Source organism: Oncorhynchus kisutch, linkage group LG6, assembly GCF_002021735.2.
Source record: "Oncorhynchus kisutch isolate 150728-3 linkage group LG6, Okis_V2, whole genome shotgun sequence".
NCBI lineage: Eukaryota > Metazoa > Chordata > Actinopteri > Salmoniformes > Salmonidae > Oncorhynchus > Oncorhynchus kisutch.
In genome coordinates, this window is record NC_034179.2 from 19,578,252 (window position 1) to 19,602,422 (window position 24,171).

The following is a 24,171-nucleotide window of genomic DNA, read 5'->3' on the forward strand; positions in this document are numbered from 1 at the left end:
CATGCAATAAAATGCAAATTAATTACTTAAAAATCATACAATGTGACTTTCTAGATTTTTGTTTTAGATTCTGTCTCTCACAGTTGAAGTGTACCTATGATAAAAATTACAGACCTCTACATGCTTTGTAGAATGATTGTGGACTACAGGAAAAGGAGGCCCGAGCACACCCCCATTCTCATTGACGGCGCTGCAGTGGAGTAGGTTGAGAGCTTCAAGTTCATTGGTGTACACATCACCAACAAACTAACATGGTCCAAGCACACCAAGACAGTCGTGAAGAGGGCACGACAAAACCTATTCCCCCTCAGGAGACTGAAAAGATTTGGCATGGGTCCTCAGATCCTCAAAAGGTTCTATAGCTGCACCATCGAGAGCTTACTGATCGGTTGCATCACTGCCTGGAATGGCAACTGCTCGGCCTCCGACCGCAAGGCACTATAGAGGGTAATGTGTACGGCCCTGTATATCACTGGGGCCAAGCTTCCTGCCATCCAGGACCTCTATAGCAGGTGGTGTCAGAGGAAGGTCCTAAAAATTGTCAAAGACTCCAGCAATCCTAGTCATAGACTGTTCTCTCTGCTACTGCATGGCAAGCTGTACCAGAGCGCCAAGTCTAGGTCCAACTCCTTATTTGCCCTAAACAGCTTCTACCCACAAGCCATAAGACTCCTGAACATCTAATCAAATGACTACACAGACTATTTGCATTGCCCCTCTGTCTTTTACGCCGCTGCTACTCTCTGTTATTATCTATGCATAGTCACTTTAATAACTCTCTAACTTTAATAACATATTACCTTAATTACCTCAACTAACCGGTGCCCTCGCACATTGACTCTGTACCGGTATGCCTTGTATATAGCCTCTTTCTTATTCTTATTCGTCTTTTTTAAACCACATTGTTGGTTAAGGGCTTGTAAAGTAAGCATTTAACTGTAAGGTCTACACCTGTTGTATTCGGTGCATGTGACTAATACAATTTGATATGATTCATTTTTAATAACAAGCACTAGTGGAAGGACACAATTTAACTCCTAGAAGACAATAAATCAGTATTAATTAATGACGATGTCTTTGTTCTTGCAATAACACATCATGCAATGAATGGAATTAGGCACATTTTCCTAATGGTCAAACATGAACACTATCAGGTCCAGTTAGGAAGCATGGCGGTCACAATAAATAAAATAAAAATGGCGGTCACATCCATTCAGAGCTTATAGAAATCAGGAAAATATCAGGACACAATCACGCTGCGTGATAATTGGGAGCTTGTTAAACACACAAAGGAGACCATGCCTACTGTACATTATGGGAATTGTATATTTGTTTTATAGGCTATCAATGAAAGGCCATTGACCATCACAGGTCTCTAACCATGATAAAATCTCAAACTAATCTAACTCCACATGACTGAGTCCTCTTTCAACAGAAGTCGTCTCAAGATACTGTATCTAGGGCAGTTCAGTTCAGTACAGTAGCATCTCCAATAGTGACAGGGACACTGGCTTATCGATCTGAACATTTGCCTGGGGGCAATTCTATCACTATCAACTATTGTAGATGTGTCATTATAGAACTTTGAGGGAATATCTAAGTACTGTAACTTCATTGCTGCACTGAAAAGGTATCAATATTGGAATGTTAGATGTTTCAGGGAAAATGAGCAGAAATGTGATTGATTTTAACAATAAACATTACTATACTGATATTCCACATTGTCCCTCAATTCAGTTTGCACAACACACATCCTAAGCGGTCCCAATTCCCTGTTTCTAATCTGTGTCTGACCAAACTCTGTCCCTCAACCCTTGATACTCACGCTGACTTGCCCTCACTGTCCAGTTTGAACGCGCTGGCTCCTTTCTTGGTGAGGAGGGAGGCCACCTTCTCTACCTCCCCATGTTCCACAGCTGCCATGAGGCGCTCATCATTTTTGCTCCATTCATGGGCCTGAGGAGAGAGAGATATAAAACATCACAGAGGTTAATGCTTCTCATTCACAGTTGAATATATCTATTACTTAATCATTACTGTTCAAACCTGGTGTGGCGAAAACCACAGCCCCTTACCCGTTGTAGACAATTAGCATAAAAGATGAAAGATGTCATAGCTGTTTGTTGGTTTTACTCCACCGTAAACCTAACGCAATTCAGCCTGTGAACGCGGCCAGCCATGTCTCTCTGGTAACCTCTAGTCTAGAGGGTGATTATCCCATTTAGGCTTAATCCTTAAGTAGGGAGCTTCCCATTACATAACCTGAGGAAAACACGTTTCATTATGGCATATAGGCATTAGGCATGCTGAACCAGAGCTCTGTTTCAACACCATCAACAGAAGTTGTTTCACTTTCAACATATTTTCAACCTTGAAGACCGTGGCCAGTCATGACGACAGTCATTCAGTTCGAAACGCTTAGCCTATACTTTGCTTTCTCACCTGAAACCATTGGATCGTATTTCTGTGATAACACAATGCCTAAGGAAGCCAGCATCCCCCTGCACCTCAACCATGAAATCAATGCCTCAAATGAAAGCTTCTCTGCAGAGATTTACATGGGCATGAATTTCACCAGAGCCCATGAACGGTTGAAATGCACCAAAAATGACTAATGTCCTAAACTCAGTTGCAGTCCATTTTCACAACGAATTTCCCACATTTGCAACCCTGATTGACTGTCAAGACATGCAGGGCTCCAGCTTGACCTCATAATGGGGGCTGTGTGTTCCTTCTTGAGGTGACTGGCTGGCCTCACTGACTCTGTCCTACCCTGCCTGGCATGCTCATACACACAGGCTTGATTATAGCAGCCATGCACCCATTCACTTCCATCTATTCGTAGGGTTAAGGCACTGGCTTAACTGTTAGGATGATGGGAGGCTCAGTCTGAAAGAGAAGAGTTATGAACCGGGAGGAAAGAGTATCTATTCTCTCCACACACACACACACACACACACACACAGAGAGAGAAAGGAGGAAGGAAAGTAAGGTGCATGACTCATGTACTGAGCTTTACAGATCTGACATCTTTATTTGATCACTCTTTTGTCACATAGAATTTTCCTGCACAGTAAGAAATGCAAAATCTAAAGTTTGTAATTTCCACTTAAAAATTTGCCCTAATGACTTGATTTGCCCCAACCCCTACAAAAATGTAATAATCCACATAATAATTTACGTTTCCTGTTGCTGCAAGATTATTTTCCTGCTGTGAGAAGCAGGGTCAAATCAGGATGGTGCACCTGTATGTGCTGCTTTGAAATAAACTGTCTGGTCTGGTAGCTTGCATAAATTCAGTTTTTTTTAGGGCCATGATCCTTCAATAGAAGTGTCATCATAAGTCAAGATTTCTATGAGACAGACATTTCACAAGGCCAAGAGGTTTTAAAGTATATGAATGGTAGGAGATGCTATTCCATGGTGTCCTTTCCTACGCCATTTCAAAGTTAAGCTATGTTGTCAGTTCTTATGGGTTCTACCATCTCTACACTGCCACGTGAGGAAGGGGCCTGTAAACTCAGGTATGCATAGATGAGCTGCAGAAAGAGCAGAGGGGTAGGGCTGTGATGGGTATTGAATAACTGTGTAACTGACGGTTACAGATAAAGACCGCCATGGAAATAAAATAAGTAAACTGTTTAAATAGGAACATTAAAACATTTTTTTTAAATAATGTATTAACATGTAGATAAACTTGACCTAATAGCGGGAATGTTTACTAATGATTATAAGAAATGTATATCTTATATAAATGTATATCTCCTCCTCTTTCCAACATTTGTTTGATGCACCATCAGCTAATCCATTAGTATATGGTCTGGTATACAGTCTGTTATAAACTGGGACGTTCGAGCCCTGAGTGCTGATTGGCTGACAGAAATGGTATATCAGACGTATACTATGGGTATGAAAAAAACTGATTTTTCTGCTCTAATTACGTTGGTAACCAGTTTATAATAGGCTATATATTATAGGCCTGCTAAAGTGAATCTAGGCCTAGACCACCTGTGCTATAGGCAACTGTAAAAGACAGAAGAAAATAAATATCAGCTGGAGTTTACCCTTATCAATAAGTGGTTGCACAAATTTAGATAAAGTATTGACTCAAAATGTAGTGTCAACATAACCAGCCATTGCTTTACAAAAATGTATCCAGTTGATCAATGGACAGGTTGATCATTAGGCTATGGACACGTTGATCCATAGGCTATGGATAGGCTGATCATTAAGCTATTGACAGGTTGATCATTATATTATGGACAGGCTGATCATTAAGCTATTGACAGGTTGATCATTAGGCTATTGACAGGTTGATCATTAGGCTATTGACAGGTTGATCATTAGGCTATTGACAGGTTGATCATGAGGCTATTGACAGGTTGATAATTAAGCTATTGACAGGTTGATCATTAGGCTATGGACAGGCTGATCATTAAGCTATTGACAGGTTGATCATTAAGCTATTGACAGGTTGATCATGAGGCTATTGACAGGTTGATCATTAGGCTATTGACAGGTTGATAATTAAGCTATTGACAGGTTGATCATTAGGCTATGGACAGGCTGATCATTAAGCTATTGACAGGTTGATCATTAAGCTATTGACAGGTTGATCATGAGGCTATTGACAGGTTGATCATTAGGCTATGGACAGGCTGATCATTAGGCTATTGACAGGTTGATCATTAGACTATGGACAGGCTGATCATTATGCTATTGACAGGTTGATCATTAAGCTATGATCCCTTATTGATGTCAACTGCTTAATCCACTTCACTCAGTGTAGATGATGGGGAAGACAGGTTAAAGAAGGATTTTTAAGCTCTGAGACAAATGCGACGTGGATTTTTTGTCTAATTCAGAGGCTGAATTGGCAAGCCAAAATATTGAAGTGCCTTTGAATGGGGGATGGTGTGTCAAGAATGGTCCACCACTTTAAGGACATCCTGTCAACTTGACACAACTGTGGGAAGCATTGGAGTCGACATGGACCAGCATCCCTGGGGAACGTTTTCAGCACCTTGTAGAGTCCATGCTCTGACTAATTGAGGCTGGTCTGAGGGCAAAAGGGGGTGCAACTCAATATTAGGAAGGTGTTCCTAATCTTTTGTACACTCGTTGAATATCACCCTTAACTTTTCTCTGCAGTGTATATGATAGGCTACATTGATGTAGCATCATCCTATAATGTAGACCATTTTTTCCCTATCCTACAGAAAGGATTTGAAGCTAAGTTTTTAATACGTTTTTCGTAAAGGACAAATTTGATTTGCTTACGTGTCTGAGTGAGATGTGCTGCAGGTGGCTTTGATTGATGGGTAATTTTAGGTGGGTGGGTGAGCATGTATGAGTTCACTAATTCTCTATATCCATTCAGAAAGTTTCCCTGAAATAGGCCTAGACTAATTCTCTATATCCATTCAGAAAGTTTCCCTGAAATAGGCCTAGACTAATTCTCTATATCCATTCAGAAAGTTTCCCTGAAATAGGCCTAGACTGTCTCGACTTCATCTCTTTAATCAGATAGAAAAAGTATTGTCTGCATATGTGCTAGGAATGATGACAGGAGCCAGTTTTTAATTTCTTCTCTTATTAAATGGGGTGCAACAGACTGAAACGTAGCCATATTCTAATCTTCTCAGCAGCATATTATTTTTCCAGTAGTATATGGTTTTTCTCTCATTACTGCATCCATCCTCTCTAGCCACATTGAACAACGAATTGCCACAGAGAATAACCGTAGAAACGTTCGTGACCTTATGCAAATTGTTCGGAAAAGTGGAGGGAAAAACGCATCAAACTTGGTGTGAATGGTTTAGTGCGTCAATATCGGGATCTGTATTTTTTCAGAAATCCTCTCCTATCTGACATTCCTTAATTGGTATACTAGACTAATATTTAGAGGTAGTAACTTGAATAATAATAATAATGATACTGATAATAACGAAGTGTAATGTTAATAGTGAAGTTGCAGATAAAAACCAAGTGTTTCTTTTGAGTCTGATATGTGTCAATCCCCCCACTGTACTGTTGGTGACCATGTACATTGCCCTGGCCAATTAACATAACCTCAAATTCCAAGACGATCACGGTCTCACACCCATTTGAAGTCAATCACCCCTTTTACATTTAAACACTTGACCCCCAATATATGTATAAATGTTTTACTATAAATTGTGCTTTCCTGTATTATACTTCTGCAAGAATTATTATCCTATTCCACTGAGCAATTTACTTGATATTCGTATTCTAATCTTTTATTATTTCTTATTGTTGCTGCATTGTCGAAGAAAGAAGCTGCAAGTAAGCATTTCATTGGATGGTGTATACCGTGTGTATCCTGTACATACGACTAATATTTTTTTTTTAATTATGTTACAACATTCAATTTTGGGAATGTTGTAACAGATGACAACTCACAGACAGTCTGGGAATAACAAACCTTACCAACTCCACACCGGCAAAAGGCACTATTTGACCTGGTAAACACAGCAGGGTATGACTAAAAACTAACATACCTAAGTGGACAAATAAGTAAAGAAATCTGAAACCTCTTTACAGCTGACTGGTTTCCAACTTCCCAAACATGCATCTGGATTTAGACAACTGGTTTTCTTTGATAAACTCAGACCAGTCTCTGTTACAGCATTACGTGAGACAAGTCTAGCGGTACCAATTAGTGGACGCATGTTTCTGCCCTGTAGAACTCCTGCTCTTAGTAGTGGTTAAGTGGTGAAGGAGATATACTGTCAGGATGATCTGACATTGTTGTTATATGTAGAGATGAATCCTCTTATAAACATCAAGCTCAAGTACTGTAACAGCAGACTAGTCAACACATCTGAAAGCTGTGATCTGTAGATAACCTGATATGTATATAGTCTGAAGAAAGGCCCCTTTAAAGCTCCTATAGATGTACAATATGACATAGTGTGCACTGCAGGAACATAAAAAGTGAATAGTTAAATCAAATATCAATACAATACTTCTAGCATGTACAGTGCCTTCAGGAAGGATTCAAACCCATTGACTTATTCCACATTTTGTTGTGTTACAGCCTGGATTCAAAATGGACTAAATATATACAGTGCCTTGCGAAAGTATTCAGCCCCCTTGAATACACACATATACACACCTTTATTTAACTAGGCAAGTTAGTTAAGAACACATTCTTACTTTCAATGACGGCCTAGGAACGGTGGGTTAACTGCCTTGTTCAGAGGCAGAACGACAGATTTTCACCTTGTCAGCTCGGGGGATCCAATCTTGCAACCTTACAGTTAACTAGTCCAACGCAATAACGACCTGGCTCTTTCTTGTTGCACTCCACAAGGAGACTGCCTGTTACAAGAATGCAGTAAGCCAAGGTAAGTTACTAGCTAGCGTTAAACTTATCTTATAATATACAATCAATCATAATCACTAGTTAACTACACATGGTTGATGATATTACTAGATATTATCTAGCGTGTCCTGCGTTGCATATAATCTGACTGAGCATACAAGTTTCTAAGTATCTGACAGGGCGGTGGTAGGCAGAAGCAGGCACGTAAACATTCATTCAAACAGCACTTTCGTGCTTTTGCCAGCAGCTCTTCGTTGTGCGTCAAGCTTTGCGCTTTTTATGACTTCAAGCCTATCAACTACCGAGAAGAGGCTCGTGTAACCAAAGTGAAATGGCCAGCAAGTTAGCACGCGCTAATTGTCGTTGTGTTGCTGGTTCGAGCCCAGGGAGGAGCAAGGAGAGGGATGGAAGCTATACTGTTACACTGGCAATACTAAAGTGCATATAAGAACATCCAATAGTCAAAGGTTAATGAAATACAAATGGTATAGAGGGAAATAATCCTATAATTCCTATAATAACTACAACCTAAAACTTCTTACCTGGGAATATTGAAGACTCATGTTAAAAGGAACCACCAGCTTTCATATGTTCTCATGTTCTGAGCAAGGAACTTAAATGTTAGCTTTCTTACATAGCACTTTTTCTTTCTTCTCCAACACTTATTATTTAAACCAAATTGAACATGTTTCATTATTTACTTGAGGCTAAATTTATTTTGATGTATTATATTAAGTTAAAATAATAAGTGTTAATTCAGTATTGTTGTAATTGTCATTATTACAAATAAAAAATACAATAAAAAATGGTCTGATTAATCGGTATCGGCTTTTTTGGTCCTCCAATAATCGGTATCGGTATCGCCGTTGAAAAATAATCGGTCGACCTCTAGTTGCTACCATGCTGTGAAGCTGTCTTAGGTCTCTCTTTATGTAGTGTTGTGGTGTCTCTCTTGTCGTTATGTGTGTTTTGTCCTATATTTTTATTTTTAATCTGAGCCCCCATCCCCACAAGAGGCCTTTTGCCTTTTGGTAGGCCCTCATTGTCAATAAGAATGTGTTCTTAACTGGCTTGCCTAGTTGTTTAACCTTAAATAAAGGTTAAACAAATATTTTAAAAATGAAATAAATAGCGAATGGGTATATTAACACACCATCCAAAGTGTAATTAACTTCACCATGCTCAAAGGAATATTCAATAGGTGCCCTTTGCGAGGCATTGGAAAACACACAGGATCTGTTAAGATGGCGCCGAAGAGGATAGCTGACGTTTTACATGCCCATAACCAATTGTTTTTTGTTTTTTTTGCATGGTTTGTAACTTATTTGTTTTACTTATTTTGTACATAATGTCTCAAATGACCGAAAATAACTTTGAACATCAGAAGTGGGATTATTCAAAACGAACTGGAACTGGTTTCCTTTAACGAGTCCAATGAGAAAAATATACTGTTCTCCTGGGAACAGGCCCAAATCCCTGTCATTTGCATGAAGAAAAGACGAAGGAAAAGGACGCAAATCGGTTGCCTTTTGAGAATCCGTAGGTGAGCGAGTAAATTCCCACTGCCATCAATTCTACTTGATAACATACAATCATTGGAAAATAAAATTGATGAGGTACGATTATCCTACTGTTGGAATCAGCTAAACTTTGAACATTGAGATATTAAATAAATTATAGAGAAGATGCCTTGAATAGAAAGAGTGGAAGAGAATGGGTTTTGTTTCAGAAGTTAAGGGTTCTCTGTAGAAAGCCAGAAGGCTTTGGAATGTGTTTGATGGAGGAGAGGAGAGCGATGTGTTGATATAGGGCAGACAGATGGATATCTGTGGATTAGCTGAAGGAGGGGTTGAGGTCAGGGGGTGAGGTCAGTTCCCCTTAAGGGAGTAATCAGAGTTAGCTTTTGGTTACCTTATTTCTCTTGGGCATAAACTAAGGATTGGAGAGAGGGAGTGTCTTAAGTAGGATGTATATAACCAATGGAGAGAAATGTTTTGCCCTCTGATTACAGCTGTACAGAACCTTTGGGAAGAATTAAACTTGGTTAAAGCTTCTCTAGTGTCCGTGGGTTATTTACTCTGAAAAATAAGAACCTAACACTACCAACAGGACATTAAGAACTAATATCTTATGTTTCACTGAGTCGTGGCTGAACGACAACAAAGATAATATAGAGCTGGAGGGATTTTCAATGCACCGGCAGAACAGAGAAGCTACGTCTGGTGGGGGTGTCTTTTTGTCAATAACAGCTGGTGCGCAACATTAATATTAAAGAAGTCTTGAGGTATTGCTCGCCTGAGGTAGAGTACCTTATGATAAGCTGTAGACCACACTATCTACTAAGAGTTCTCATCTATATTATTCGTAGCCGTCTATTTACCACCACAGACCGACGCTGGCACTAAGACTGCACTCAACCAACTCTATAAGGCCATAAGCAAACAAGAAAATGCTCACCCAGAAGCGGCACTCCTAGTGGCCGGTTTTTCAGGTTCACTAGGTTTTCACATGTGCAACCAGAGGGCCACCTTTACCCCACACAGAGATATGCATACAAATCTCTTCCTCGCCCTCCATTTGGAAAATCTGATCATAATTCGATCCTCCTGATTCCTGCTTACAAGCAAAAACTAAAGCTGGAAGTACCAGTGACTCGCTCAACACGTAAGCGGTCAGATGACGTGGATGCTACGCTACAGGACTGTTTTGCCAGCACAGACAGGAATATGTTCCGGGATTCATCCAATGGCATTGAGGTGTATACCACCTTAGTCTTCGGTTTGATCAAGAAGTGTATCGATGACGACGTCCCCACAGTGACCGTACATACATATCCCAACAGAAGCCATGGACTACAGGCAACATCTGCATCGAGCTAAAGGCTAAAGCTGCCTCTTTCAAGGAGCGGGACACTAATCCGGACACCTAAAAGGAATCCCGCTACGCCCTCAGATGATCCATCAAACAAGCAAAGCGTAAATACAGGATTAAGATTTAACTTCTTGGATATAGGGGGCGCTCTTTAAATTTATGGATAAAAAAACTTGCCCGTTTTAAGCGCAATATTTTGTCACGAAAAGATGCTCGACTATGCATATAATTGGCAGCAAATTGGCAGCAAAGATATTATCTGTGAGTGCCACAGAACTCATGCTACAGGTGAAACCAAGATGAAACTTCAACCAGGAAATGGGCAGAATTGAAGCTCTGTTTTCCATTGTCTCCTTATATGGCTGTGAATGCGCCGGGAATGAGCCTGCCCTTTCTATCGTTTCTCCAAGGTGTCTGCAGCATTGTGACGTATTTGTAGGCATATCATTGGAAGATTGGCCATAAGAGACTACATTTACCAGTGGTCCGCCCGGTGTCCTTTGTCTAAATTGGTGTGTAATCTACAAGCTGCACGCAGTCATCCAGTGATTGAGAGGAGAGAGGAGGCTTTCAACGAACGATATATCATGAAGAGATATGTGAAAAACACCTTGAGGATTGATTCTAAACAACGTTTACCATGTTTCAGTCGATATTATGGAGTTAAATTTGGAAAAAAGTTTGGCGTTTTGAAGACTGAATTTTCGTTTTTTTTTTGTAGCCAAACGTGACGCACCAAACGGAGCAATTTCTCCTAAACAAATAATCTTTCAGGAAAAACTGAGCATTTGCTATCTAACTGAGAGTCTCCTCATTGAAAACATCTGAAGTTCTTCAAAGGTAATGATTTTATTTGAATGATTTTCTGTTTTTTGTGAAAATGTTGCCTGCTAATGCTAACGCTAAATGCTACGCTAGCTGCGCTAGCTGTTACACAAATGCTTGTTTTGCTATGGTTGAGAAGCATATTTTGAAAATCTAAGATGACATTGTTGTTAACAAAAGGCTAAGCTTGAGAGCTAGCATATTAATTTCATTTAATTTGCGATTTTCATGAATAGTTAACATTGCGTTATGGTAATGAGTTTGAGGCTGTATTCACGATCCCAGATCCGGGATGACTCGATGCAAGAAGTTAATCCTACTACACCGGCTTCGACGCTCGTCGGATGTGGTAAGGCTTGAAAACTATTACGGATTACAAAGGGAAACCCAGACGCGAGTTGCCCAGTGACACGAGCTAAATGCCTTTTATGCATCACTGAAGCAGGCATGATAGCACAAGCTGTTCTGGATGACTGTGTGATGCCGATGTGAGCAAGACCTTTAATCAGGTCAACAATTCATAAACCCAGCGGGCCTACGAGATTACTACCCCAGCACTCACATCAGTAAGCCATGAAGTGCCTTGAAAGGCTGGTCATGGCTCACATCAACAGCATCCTCCCGGATACCCTAGATCCACTCCAATTTGCATACCGCCCTAACAGATCTACAGATGACGCAATTGTAATCGCACTCCACACTGCCTTTTCCCACCTGGACAAAAGGAACACCTATGTGAGAATGCTGTTCATTGACTACAGCTCAGCGTTCAACACCATGGTGCCCACGAAGCTCATCACTAAGCTAAGGACCCTGGGACTAAAAACCTCCCTCTGCAACTGGATCCTGGACTTCCTGCCGGGCCGTCCCCAGGTGGTAAGGGTAGGCAACAACACGTCTGCCACGCTGATCCTCAACACTGGGGCTGCTCAGGTGTGTGTACTTATTCCCCTCCTGTATTCCCTGTTCACCCACGACTGTGTGGCCAAACACGACTCCAACACCATCATTAAGGTTGCTGACAACACAATAGTGGTAGGCCTGATCACCAACAACGATAAGACAGCCAATAGGGAGGAGGTCAGAAAACTGGCAGTGTGGTGCTAGGACAACAACGTCTCCCTCAATGTGAGCAAGACAATCGTGGACTACAGGAAAAGGCGGGATGAACAGGCCCCCATTAACATCAATGGGGCTGTAGTGGAGCGGGTCGAGAGTTTCAATGTCCTTGGTGTCCACATCACCAACAATCTATCATGGTCCAAACACACCAAGACAGTCGTGAAGAGGGCACGACAAAACACATGGGTCCCCAGATCCTCAAAATGATCTACAGCTGCACCATTGAGAGCATCCTGAACAATTGCATCACTGCCTGGTTTGGCAACTGCTCGGCATCTGACTGTAAGGCGCTACACAGGGTAGTGCGTACGGCCCAGTACATCACTGGGGCCAAGCTTCCTACACTCCAGGACCTATATAATAGGCGGTGTCAGAGGACTGTTTTCTCTGCTACCGCACAGCAAGCGGCACCGGGGCGCCAAGTCTAGGAACAAAAGGCTCCTTAACAGATTCTACCCCCAAGCCATAAGACTGCTGAACAATTAATCAAATGGCCACCGGACTATTACATTGACGCGCCCCACCCCCTTCCATTTGTTTTATACACTGCTGATACTCTGATTATTATCTATGCATAGTCACTTCACCCCTACCTACATGTACATAGTACCTCTAACCTGTACCCCCGCACACTGACTCGATACCGGTACCCCCTGTATATAGCGTTGTTATTGTAATGTTATTGTGTTACTTTTTATAATTTTTTTACTTTAGTTTATTTGGTAAATATTTTCATAACTGTTCTTGAACTTGTTGGTTAAGGGCTTGTAAGTAGGCACTTCACGGTAAGGTCTTCACTTGTTGTATTCGGCGCATGTGACAAAAAGTTTGATTCGATCTTTTGAAACCATCCCTGGTCTTTGTGGTTGAATCGGTGTTTGAAATTCACTGCTCGACTGACGGATCTTGGAGATAATTGTATGTGTGAGGTACAGAGACGAGGTAGTTATTCAAAACTAATCTTGCCATAACAAAGGGGTTATTAAATACTTATTCACTCAAGACATGTCCGCTTTTCATTTATTAATTTATTAATATTCATTCATTATGAGGTATTGTGTGTAGGCTCCCTTTTAAATGCAGGCTGTAACAAAACAACATTTAGAAAAAGTTGGTGTGAATAATTTCTGAAGACACTGTATGTACTCACAAAAATGCTTTTATACCGCATGAATTTGTCCATGTGTTGTGATTGAACAGTGGTGTTCACTGCTTACTGCTGACAGTGCTTGGTTTATAAATTAATGTATCCCTTGCTGTTGTAACACTATCTGAGCCGTGCTGGTGAAGGACCTTGTGACCTGCAGTTTGTACACAGCAGGGCCACAGCAGGGGCCAGGGGAAAGTAGAGCAGCGAGGTCAGCTCTGATAGATACTGTAGAGGGGCTGAGTGTCTGCTGGCTGTTATCGTCTCTGTCACTATTTTTGGTATGCAGCGTAATGAGACACAGCTCTGCAAGAGATTTGGGAATAGCCAGCGTTATTCCAGTCGGCTAGTCTAACTACAGCCAGCTAGTTGAGGGTAGGGAAAAGTCAAGCCATAAAATCCAGTAGCTCATCACACGCAATTTCCTGGTAATTAAATATCAAATCAAATCAAATTTGATTTGTCACATACACATGGTTAGCAGATGTTAATGCGAGTGTAGCGAAATGCTTGTGCTTCTAGTTCCGACAATGCAGTAATAACGAACAAGTAATCTAACTAACAATTCCCAAAAAAACTACTGTCTTATACACAGTGTAAGGGGATAAAGAATATGTACATAAGGATATATGAATGAGTGATGGTACAGAGCAGCATAGGCAAGATACAGTAGATGATATCGAGTACAGTATATACATATGAGATGAGTATGTAAACCAAGTGGCGTAGTTAAAGTGGCTAGTGATACATGTATTACATAAGGATGCAGTCGATGATATAGAGTACAGTATCTACGTATGCATATGAGATGAATAATGTAGGGTAAGTAACATTATATAAGGTAGCATTGTTTAAAGTGGCTAGTGATATATTTACATAATTTCCCATCAATTCCCATGATTAAAGTGGCTGGAGTAGAGTCAGTGTCATTGACAGTGTGTTGGCAGTAGCCACTCAATGTTAGTGGTGGCTGTTTAACAGTCTGATGGCCTTGAGATAGAAGCTGTTTTTCAGTCTCTCGGTCCCAGCTTTGATGCACCTGTACTGACCTCGCCTTCTGGATGACAGCGGGGTGAACAGGCAGTGGCTCGGGTGGTTGATGTCCTTGATGATCTTTATGGCCTTCCTGTAGCATCGGGTGGTGTAGGTGTCCTGGAGGGCAGGTAGTTTGCCCCCGGTGATGCGTTGTGCAGACCTCACTACCCTCTGGAGAGCCTTACGGTTGAGGGCGGTGCAGTTGCCATACCAGGCGGTGATACAGCCCGCCAGGATGCTCTCGATTGTGCATCTGTAGAAGTTTGTGAGTGCTTTTGGTGACAAGCCGAATTTCTTCAGCCTCCTGAGGTTGAAGAGGCGCTGCTGCGCCTTCCTCACGATGCTGTCTGTGTGAGTGGACCAATTCAGTTTGTCTGTGATGTGTATGCCGAGGAACTTAAAACTTGCTACCCTCTCCACTACTGTTCCATCGATGTGGATGGGGGGGTGTTCCCTCTGCTGTTTCCTGAAGTCCACAATCATCTCCTTAGTTTTGTTGACGTTGAGTGTGAGGTTATTTTCCTGACACCACACTCCGAGGGCCCTCACCTCCTCCCTGTAGGCCGTCTCGTCGTTATTGGTAATCAAGCCTACCACTGTTGTGTCGTCCGCAAACTTGATGATTGAGTTGGAGGCGTGCATGGCCACGCAGTCGTGGGTGAACAGGGAGTACAGGAGAGGGCTCAGAACGCACCCTTGTGGGGCCCCAGTGTTGAGGATCAGCGGGGAGGAGATGTTGTTGCCTACCCTCACCACCTGGGGGCGGCCCGTCAGGAAGTCCAGTACCCAGTTGCACAGGGCGGGGTCGAGACCCAGGGTCTCGAGCTTGATGACGAGCTTGGAGGGTACTATGGTGTTGAATGCCGAGCTGTAGTCGATGAACAGCATTCTCACATAGGTATTCCTCTTGTCCAGATGGGTTAGGGCAGTGTGCAGTGTGGTTGAGATTGCATCGTCTGTGGACCTATTTGGGCGGTAAGCAAATTGGAGTGGGTCAAGGGTGTCGGGTAGGGTGGAGGTGATATGGTCCTTGACTAGTCTCTCAAAGCACTTCATGATGACGGATGTGAGTGCTACGGGGCGGTAGTCGTTTAGCTCAGTTACCTTAGCTTTCTTGGGAACAGGAACAATGGTGGCCCTCTTGAAGCATGTGGGAACAGCAGACTGGTATAGGGATTGATTGAATATGTCCGTAAACACAGTGAGTGTTACAGGATAGACAGAGAGGGTTGAGTAAGACAGACAGACTCTGCCAGGAACTCTGCCTAGAAGGCCAGCATCCCGGAATTGCCTCTTTACTGTTGACGTTGAGACTGGTGTTTTACGGGTATCATTTAATGAAGCTGCTAGTTGAGGACTTGTGAGGCGTCTGTTTCTCAAATAGACACTCTAATGTACTTGTCCTCTTGCTCAGTTGTGTACCGGGGCCTCCCACTCCTTTTCTATTCTGGTTAGAGACAGTTTGCGCTGTTCTGTGAAGGGAGTAATACACAGCATTGTACCAGATCGTCAGTATCTTGGCAATTCCACGCATGGAATAGCCTTAATTTCTCAGAACAAGATTAGACTGATGAGTTTCAGAAGAAAGTCCTTTGTTTCTGGCCATTTTTAGTCTGTTATCAAATGATGATGCTCCAGTGCCACGCCCTGACAATAGAGAGCCCTTGGGGTTCTCTATGGTGCAATAGGTCATAGCGTGACTAGGGGGTGTTCTAGTCTTGAATTTCTATGTTGGTGTGAGTATGGTTCCCAATTGGAGGCAGCTGATGATCGTTGCCTCTAATTGGGGATCATACTTAGTGTGGTCCTTTTTCCACCTGCGTTTGTGGGTTATTGTTTTGGTTTAGGCTATGTGTGCTATGAACTTCACGTTCGTTTATTCTTTGAAGGTTCACTTTAATAAATATGTGGAACTCTACTCACGCTGCGCATTGGTCCGCACATTATGTATGCAACGAACGTGACAGAATATCCCACCACTACAGGACCAAGCAGCGTACCATGGAGGTAAAGGAGGGCTGGACATGGGAGGAAATAATGGGTGGATGCGAGACCCTTCCTTGGCGGGAGTATAGGAGGACAGCGACGACACCGGGGTCCGCGGCCACAGAAACCCCAAGATTTTTGGGGGAGGAGGAACAAGGGGCTGTCGGTCGAGCCGAGGACAGAGCCAGAGACTGTCGGGGAGTCGATGGAGCTGTTGGAGGAAGGAGATCGGAGAGAAATGTTGGTCACGTGTATTCTGCAGCGCATTCGCCCTGAAGAGCGCCTTCCCAGCCCGGTACGTCATGTGCCGGTTCCTCGCACTCGCCCGAAGAGCGTGTCATCAGTCCGGTGCCACCTGTGCCGGCTCCACGCACCAGGCCTCCAGTGCGCCTCTCCAGCCCGGTACGTCCTGTGCTGGCGCCCCTCACTCGTCCACCAGTGCGTGTGTACAGTCCGGAGTCTCCAGCGACAGTTCAAGGTCCAGAACTTCCAGCAACGGGCTGAAGACTCCTGTGACATTCTACAGCCCGTAACCTCCAGCGACGGTTCACAGTCCAGAGCTTCGAGAGATGGTTCACAGTCCTCAGCTTCCAGCGACTGTCAACGGTCAGGAGCTTCCAGCGACTGTCAACGGTCAGGAGCTTCCAGTGATGGTCAACGGTCAGGAGCTTCCAGTGACGGTCAACGTTCCGGAGCTTCCAGTGACGGTCAACGTTCCAGAGCTTCCAGTGACGGTCAACGGTCCAGAGCTTCCAGTGACGGTCAACGGTCCAGAGCTTCCTGCGCCGGTGCCATGGCTGGAGCCTTCCTCTGCGCCGGTGCTCAGTCCAGGCACGCCATCCAGTCCCGCTCCATGGCCGGTCAACGGTCAGGAGCTTCCAGTGACGGTCAACGTTCCGGAGCTTCCAGTGACGGTCAACGTTCCAGAGCTTCCAGTGACGGTCAACGGTCCAGAGCTTCCTGCGTCGGTGCCATGGCTGGAGCCTTCCTCTGCGCCGGTGCTCAGTCCAGGCATGCCGTCCAGTCCCGCTCCATGGCCGGTCAACGGTCAGGAGCTTCCAGTGACGGTCAACGTTCCGGAACTTCCAGTGACGGTCAACGTTCCGGAGCTTCCAGTGACGGTCAACGGTCCGGAGCTTCCAGTGACGGTCAACGGTCCAGAGCTTCCTGCGCCGGTGCCATGGCTGGAGCCTTCCTCTGGGCTATGCTCAGTCCAGGCACGCCGTCCAGTCCCGCTCCATGGCCGGAGCCTTCCTCTGCGCCGGTGCTCAGTCCGGGCACGGTGTTCAGCCCGGCTTCAGGGTCAGATCCGTGGTCTGAACCGGAGCTACGTCCCGCACCGGAGCCGCTACCGACGCTAGTTGCCCACCCTAACCCTCCCCATCCAGGTTCAGGTTTTGCAGTCGGAGTCCGTACCTTTTGGGTGGGGGTACTGTCACGCCCTGACCATAGAGAGCCCTTGGGGTGCTCTATGGTGCAATAGGTCAGAGCGTGACTAGGGGGTGTTCTAATCTTGAATTTCTATGTTGGTGTGAGTATGGTTCCCAATTGGAGGCAGCTGATGACCGTTGTCTGTAATTGGGGATCATACTTAGTGTGGTCCTTTCCCACCTGCATTTGTGGGATATTGTTTTATTTTGGTTTAGTGCTATGTGCACTATGAACTTCATGTTTGTTTATTCTTTGTTTTTTGAAGGTTCACTTGAATAAATATGTGGAACTCTACTCGCGCTGCGCCTTGGTCCGCTCATTATGTATACGACGAACGTGACATGCAGATACTCAACTAGTCTAAAGGCCAGTTTTATTTCTTCTTAAATGAGCACAACCGTTTTCAACTGTGTTAACATAATTGAAAAACGGTTTTCTAATGATCAATTAACCTTTCAAAATTATAAACAGGAGTGACGGTTGCTGATAATGGGCCTCTGTGCGCATATGTACATATTTTATCAAAAGTCTGCCGTTTCCAGCTACAATAGTCATTTACAACATTAACAATGTCTACACTGTATTTCTGATCAATTTTATGTTATTTTAAGGACAAAAATGTAGCTTTTCTTTCAAAAACAAGGACCATTCCAAATGACCCCAAACTTTTGAATGGTAGTGTATATATATTTGAAATCCATAGCTGCTTTTTTCCCCATCTTCGTAACATTGCAACAATCCAAAACTTTTTGTCAAAATATTATGCAGAAAAGATAACCCATGCTTTTGTCACTTCAAGATTAGACTATTGAAATGCTCTACTCTGGCTATCTGGATAAGGAACTAAATAAACTTCAGCTAGTGCTAAAGTTCAGCTGCTATCTTGACTAAACCCCCCCCCCCCCCAAATGCCATATTACTCCAAAGCTAGTCCTGTTATGACTAGGGCTGATTTCAAGATTGGACCTACAAAGCCTACAACCTACAAAGCATTACATGGACTTTCTCCTACATATCTCTTCAATTTGGTCCTGCCGTACATACCTACACGTATGCTACGGTCACAAGATGCAGGCCTCGTTATTGTTCCTAGAATGTCCAATCAGCTGGAGGCAGGGCTTTCTCCTATAGAGCAAAAAAAAAATGGAATGGTCTGCCTATCCATGATGAACCACCCTTGCTGTCTCTGCCTGGTCGGCTCCCCTCTCTCCACTGGGATTCTCTGCCTCTGACCCTATTACGGGGGCTGAGTTACTGGCTTGCTTGCGCTCTCCCGTTCCGTCCCAAGGAGGGGCGCATTATGTTGTGCCAGGCTTTCTCACTATACCCGACTTGTGTGTCGAGTCACTGACGTGATCTTGCAGTCCAGTTTTGGCTCATGCGGAGATCTTTGTGGGCTATACTCTGCCTTGTCTCAGGGTAGTAAGTTGGTGGATATTCCATTGGTGGTGTGGGGGCTGTACTTTGGCAAAGTGGGTGGGGTTATATCCTTGCTGGTTGGCCCTGTCCACTTTGGACAGGGCCACCTCTCCCATCTAAGTCTTCAGTATCTATGCTGCAATAGTCAATGTCCCGGGGGGCTAGGGTCACCTGTCCTATCTGGTGTAATTTATCTGGTGTCCTGTGTGATCTTAGGTATGCTCCCTCTAATTCTCCCATTTCTACTCCCCTTCCAAGAGGACCTGAGCCCTAGGACCATGCCTCAAGACTACCTGTCCTGACAATTCCTGGCTGTCCCTGTCCCAAGTCCACATGTTCCACCTGGTCGTGCTGCTGACCTAGTTTCTGCTGTTCTGCCTGTGGCTATGGAACCCTGACCTGTTCACCGGAAGAGCTACCTTGTCATGTTGCTAATCCAGTTTGTTGTGGTCTCTCTCGCGACCTCTGAATGCCTGGCTATGAAAATCCAAATGACATTTACTCCTGAGGTGCTGACCTGTTGCACCCTCTATAACCACCTTGAATATTATTTGACACTGCTGGACATCTATGAACGTTTGAACATGTTGAAGAACAATCTGGCCTTACTGGGCATGTATTCTTATAATCTCTACCCCCCCAGAGCCTGATTCCTCTCTAGGTTTCTTCCTAGCTTCCTACCTTTCCAGGGAGTTTTTCCTAGCCGCCGTGCTTCTACATCTGAATTGCTTGCTCTTTCCGGATTTTAGGCTGGGTTTCTGTAAAAGCACTTTGTGACAACCACTGATGTAAAAAGGGCTTTATAAATACATTTGATTGATCGGTCAGTATAGTAAAATAACCAGTAGTAGGTGGTATTGCAGCAAGAAGTGAACCAGATCAAGACACAGACAGTAACAGACTCGGTCAGTGTAAAGTAAGGGAGTGAACCAGACAGCCAGATAAAGGGACTATAGTGGCTGCAGACAGAATGTGTAGGAGGGTTAACACTAACCACAAGGATTACAGATGAATAAAGATACAGTGTAGCTACTGTATTTGGTGACATGCCTGCTCTGCTCTATTCTCCAACACATATAGACTGGGGTAAAAGTCCACATTAGCTCCCTGACCATTAGGCCTACACTCCATCTAGATGTTCACATTTAGAAAAAGGTATAAAAGAAAGTTGTTTCACAGTTATTGTTTTGCATATACTGTGTTTCTTCTGATGAGGAGCCTGAGGAAAAAAAATTCACAGTTTCAAAACTCTGCCGTTCCGACCTACATCCACATCCAGAGTTCAGTTCTCTTTAATTTGCACCCAGGGGATGTCTGTGGAACTGTGGTTGCACCAGCATTACTCAAACTGCAGCTGAACAGAGAAGAACATCATAAAAGCTAAAGACTAATGTGCTCCAGAACTGACCAAACAGAACACTATTGTGTAACTGTACTATGTAATACGGTAGATGAGACAGACACACAGGAGGAGGGCTACTGCTGCAGTGGTACAGTATGTGGATGCCTTAATAACATATTTGACAGATCTACAGTAGAGGACTAAGTAAAGCAGAATGCAATGCTCAAGTTTCAATGGAAGTGACATTCCATGGAATGGAATTCAAAACCACTGTAATATTGTCATGACTGGATGCTGTGTTGCCATAAAATGCACAACAGTAAACCCCGCAATTAAATGTAATATTATCAAATGTATTTATATAGCCCTTCGTACATCAGCTGATATCTCAAAGTGTTGTACAGAAGCCCAGCCTAAAACCCCAAACAGCCAGCAATGCAGGTGTAGAAGCACGGTGGCTAGGAAAAACTCCCTAGAATGGCCAAAACCTAGGAAGAAATCTAGAGAGGAACCAGGCTGTGTGGGGTGGCCAGTCCTCTTCTGGCTGTGCCGGGTGGAGATTATAACAGAACATGGCCAAGATGTTCAAATGTTCATAAATGACCAGCATGGTCCAATATTATTATTATTATGGCAGAACAGTTGAAACTGGAGCAGCAGCACGGCCAGGTGGACTGGGGACAGCAAGGAGTCATCATGTCAGGTAGTCCTGAGGCATGGTCCTAGGGCTCAGGTCCTCCAAGAGAGAGAAAGAAAGAGAGAGAGAGAAAATTAGAGCACACTTAAATTCACACAGGACACCGAATAGGACAGGAGAAGTACTACAGATATAACAAACTGACCCTAGCCCCCCGACACAAACTACTGCAGCATAAATACTGGAGGCTGAGACAGGAGGGGTCAGGAGACACTGTGGCCCCATCCGAGGACACCCCTGGGCAAGGCCAAACAGGAATATAACCTGACCCACTTTGCCAAAGCACAGCCCCCACACCACTAGAGGGATATCTTCAACCACCAACTTACCATCCTGAGACGAGTATAGCCCACAAAGATCTCCGCCACGGCACAACCCAAGGGGGGGGGGGGGGGGGGGCGCCAACTAAGACTGGAAGATGACTCAACCCACTCAAGTGACGCACCCCTCCCAGGGACGGTATGAAAGAGCCCCAGTAAGCCAGTGACTCTGCCCCTGTAATAGGGTTAGAGGCAGAGAATCCCAGTGGAAAGAGGGGAACCGGCCAGGCAGAGACAGCAAGGGCGGTTCGTTGCTCCAGGGCCTTTCCATTCACCTTCCCACTCCTGGGCCAGATTACACTCAATCATATGACCCACTGAAGAGATGAGTCTTCAGTAAAGACTTAAAGGTTGAGACCGAGTTTGCATCTCTTACATGGGTAGGCAGACCATTCCATAAAAATGGAGCTCTATAGGAGAAAGCCCTGCCTCCAGCTGTTTGCTTAGAAATTCTAGGGACAATTAGGAGGCCTGCGTCTTGTGACCGTAGCGTACGTGTAGGTATGTACGGCAGGACCAAATCAGAGAGATAGGTAGGAGCAAGCCCATGTAATGCTTTGTAGGTTAGCAGTAAAACCTTGAAATCAGCCCTTGCCTTGACAGGAAGCCAGTGTAGGGAGGCTAGCACTGGAGTAATATGATCAAATTTTTTGGTTCTGGTCAGGATTCTAGCAGCCGTATTTAGCACTAACTGAAGTTTATTTTGTGCTTTATCCGGGTAGCCGGAAAGTAGAGCATTGCAGTAGTCTAACCTAGAAGTGACAAAAGCATGGATTAATTTTTCTGCATCATTTTTGGACAGAAAGTTTCTGATTTTTGCAATGTTACGTAGATGGAAAAAAGCTGTCCTTGAAATATTAGTGCTTGCAAATGCTAGAGCACAGTAATACACACTTACCAGTGCCTTCAAAAAGTATTCACACTTTACTAGAACACTTTAGAACACTCAGTCACTACACTAAAATCAAACATTTATTTTGGGGGGGGGGCTGGGGTCACATACAAATATTTAGCAGATGAAGCGAAATGCTTGTATAATGTAAGAAATTACACAAACAAAAACAAAATACTGCAGAGTTGCTTAGGAGCTAGAAGCAGAGCTGCCATGTCTGTCAGCGCCATCTTCCATCAGCCCTTGCACGAGGCATGAGAGGAACGAGAGTCCTCCCTGCTCAGAGCTTAGGGCCTACTTATAGGGGACCAGCGCAGATTTACACATATTTAAAACTAATCTGGAGCAACGGCTAATCCAGAGTTTACCAAATTAACTCTTAACTCAGAATACAGTATACGGTTGCATCAGGGGAGCCCCAGCAAACAGCATGGAAACACTAGCTACAGATCAGTAGAATGACATGGATCACATTAGTGATGGGTCGGCATGGGTCGACTCTGGCTGGAATATGCTTTTTTTTTGTCTAACATGAACAGGGAGACAGGTGATCAGTTTGAGTGGGGTTCGAGGCATATGCTTAGACTCAAACTAATGCAAAAGTGAACGGGTAAACAATTGAACAGATTCTCAATTAGTTTTGGATGCATATAAAACTAAACCAAGATTAGCTACATCAATTCAGAAACCGAAAGCCCAGAGAGAGATTGTGTAAAACGGCCCAAATCTCTTTTGAGTTGGGGCCAGGCCCTGGAAAAACAAGAAACACTCAACATTATTATCAGGAGGGGCTTGCGTGGCTAAAATGACAGTCAGGGGGGGAAAAAAAGACATGGGACAAACATAACCCCCACCCTAAACAACAGGTGTGGTCTATTTTTTATTTTTTTATTTAACTAAGCAAGTCAGTTAAGAACAAATTCTTATTTACAATGCTTATCAATCCAAACACCCAAGTACTTATAATGGGGAACGTGTTCAATTTGGGCTCCCTTCAATGTGCAAATATGCAGGTCCTCAAGGTCAATATAACAAGACCTAGAGAACAACATAAAGTTGGTTTTATTAGCATTTAGTACTAGTTTAAGAACAGTAAGCGATTTTTGAATTGAGTCAAAACCATGATGAAGGTCATGAATGCCCTGCTGTACTGAGAGGACACGGGAGTAAATAAATACCATCTGCGTAGACATGAACGTTACAGGTTAACAGAAACCCCAATATTATTTATAAAATAGTGATGAGAGCAGGGCCCAAAAATCGACCACATTACGTAATATTGAGGCTCTAACCAGAATAGAGTAGATTTGATACCGTCAGTAAGCACACTTTGTTATATTTATTCTCGGTAATACCAATTACCCCAACGAATACATTATTTTAAAAAGTACACTACCGTTCAAAAGTTTGGGGTTACTTAGAAATGTCCTTGTTTATGAAAGAAAATCTATATTTTTGCCCATTAAAATAACATCAAATTGATCAGAAACACAGTGTAGACATTATTAATGTTGTAAATGACCATTTTAGCTGGAAACGGCTGATGTTTTATGGAATACCTACATAGGCGTACAGAGGCCCATGATCAGCAACCATCACGTCTGTGTTCCAATGGCACGTTGTGTTAGCTAATCCAAGTTAATCATTTTAAAAGGCTTTTGCAATTATGTTAACACGGCTGAAAACTGTTGTCCTGATTTAAAGAAGCAATAAAACTGGCCTTCTTTCGACTAGTT

The 24,171-nt window shown here is 43.5% G+C and overlaps 1 protein-coding gene across 3 annotated transcripts in view; it reads right to left on the reverse strand.

Moving 5' to 3' along the window:
- LOC109892469 (ankycorbin) overlaps nucleotides 1-24,171 on the reverse strand; it is an 82,317-nt gene that overhangs the window by 41,411 nt on the left and 16,735 nt on the right. For 2 of the 3 annotated variants that reach the window (XM_031826360.1, XM_020485026.2), the window contains exon 3: nucleotides 1,826-1,956. In XM_031826360.1, coding sequence (XP_031682220.1) covers nucleotides 1,826-1,956 — 131 coding nt within the window. Of the gene's footprint in view, nucleotides 1-1,825; nucleotides 1,957-18,809; nucleotides 19,365-24,171 lie in introns of those variants that run through there. The other variant, XM_031826359.1, reaches the window with a different exon arrangement.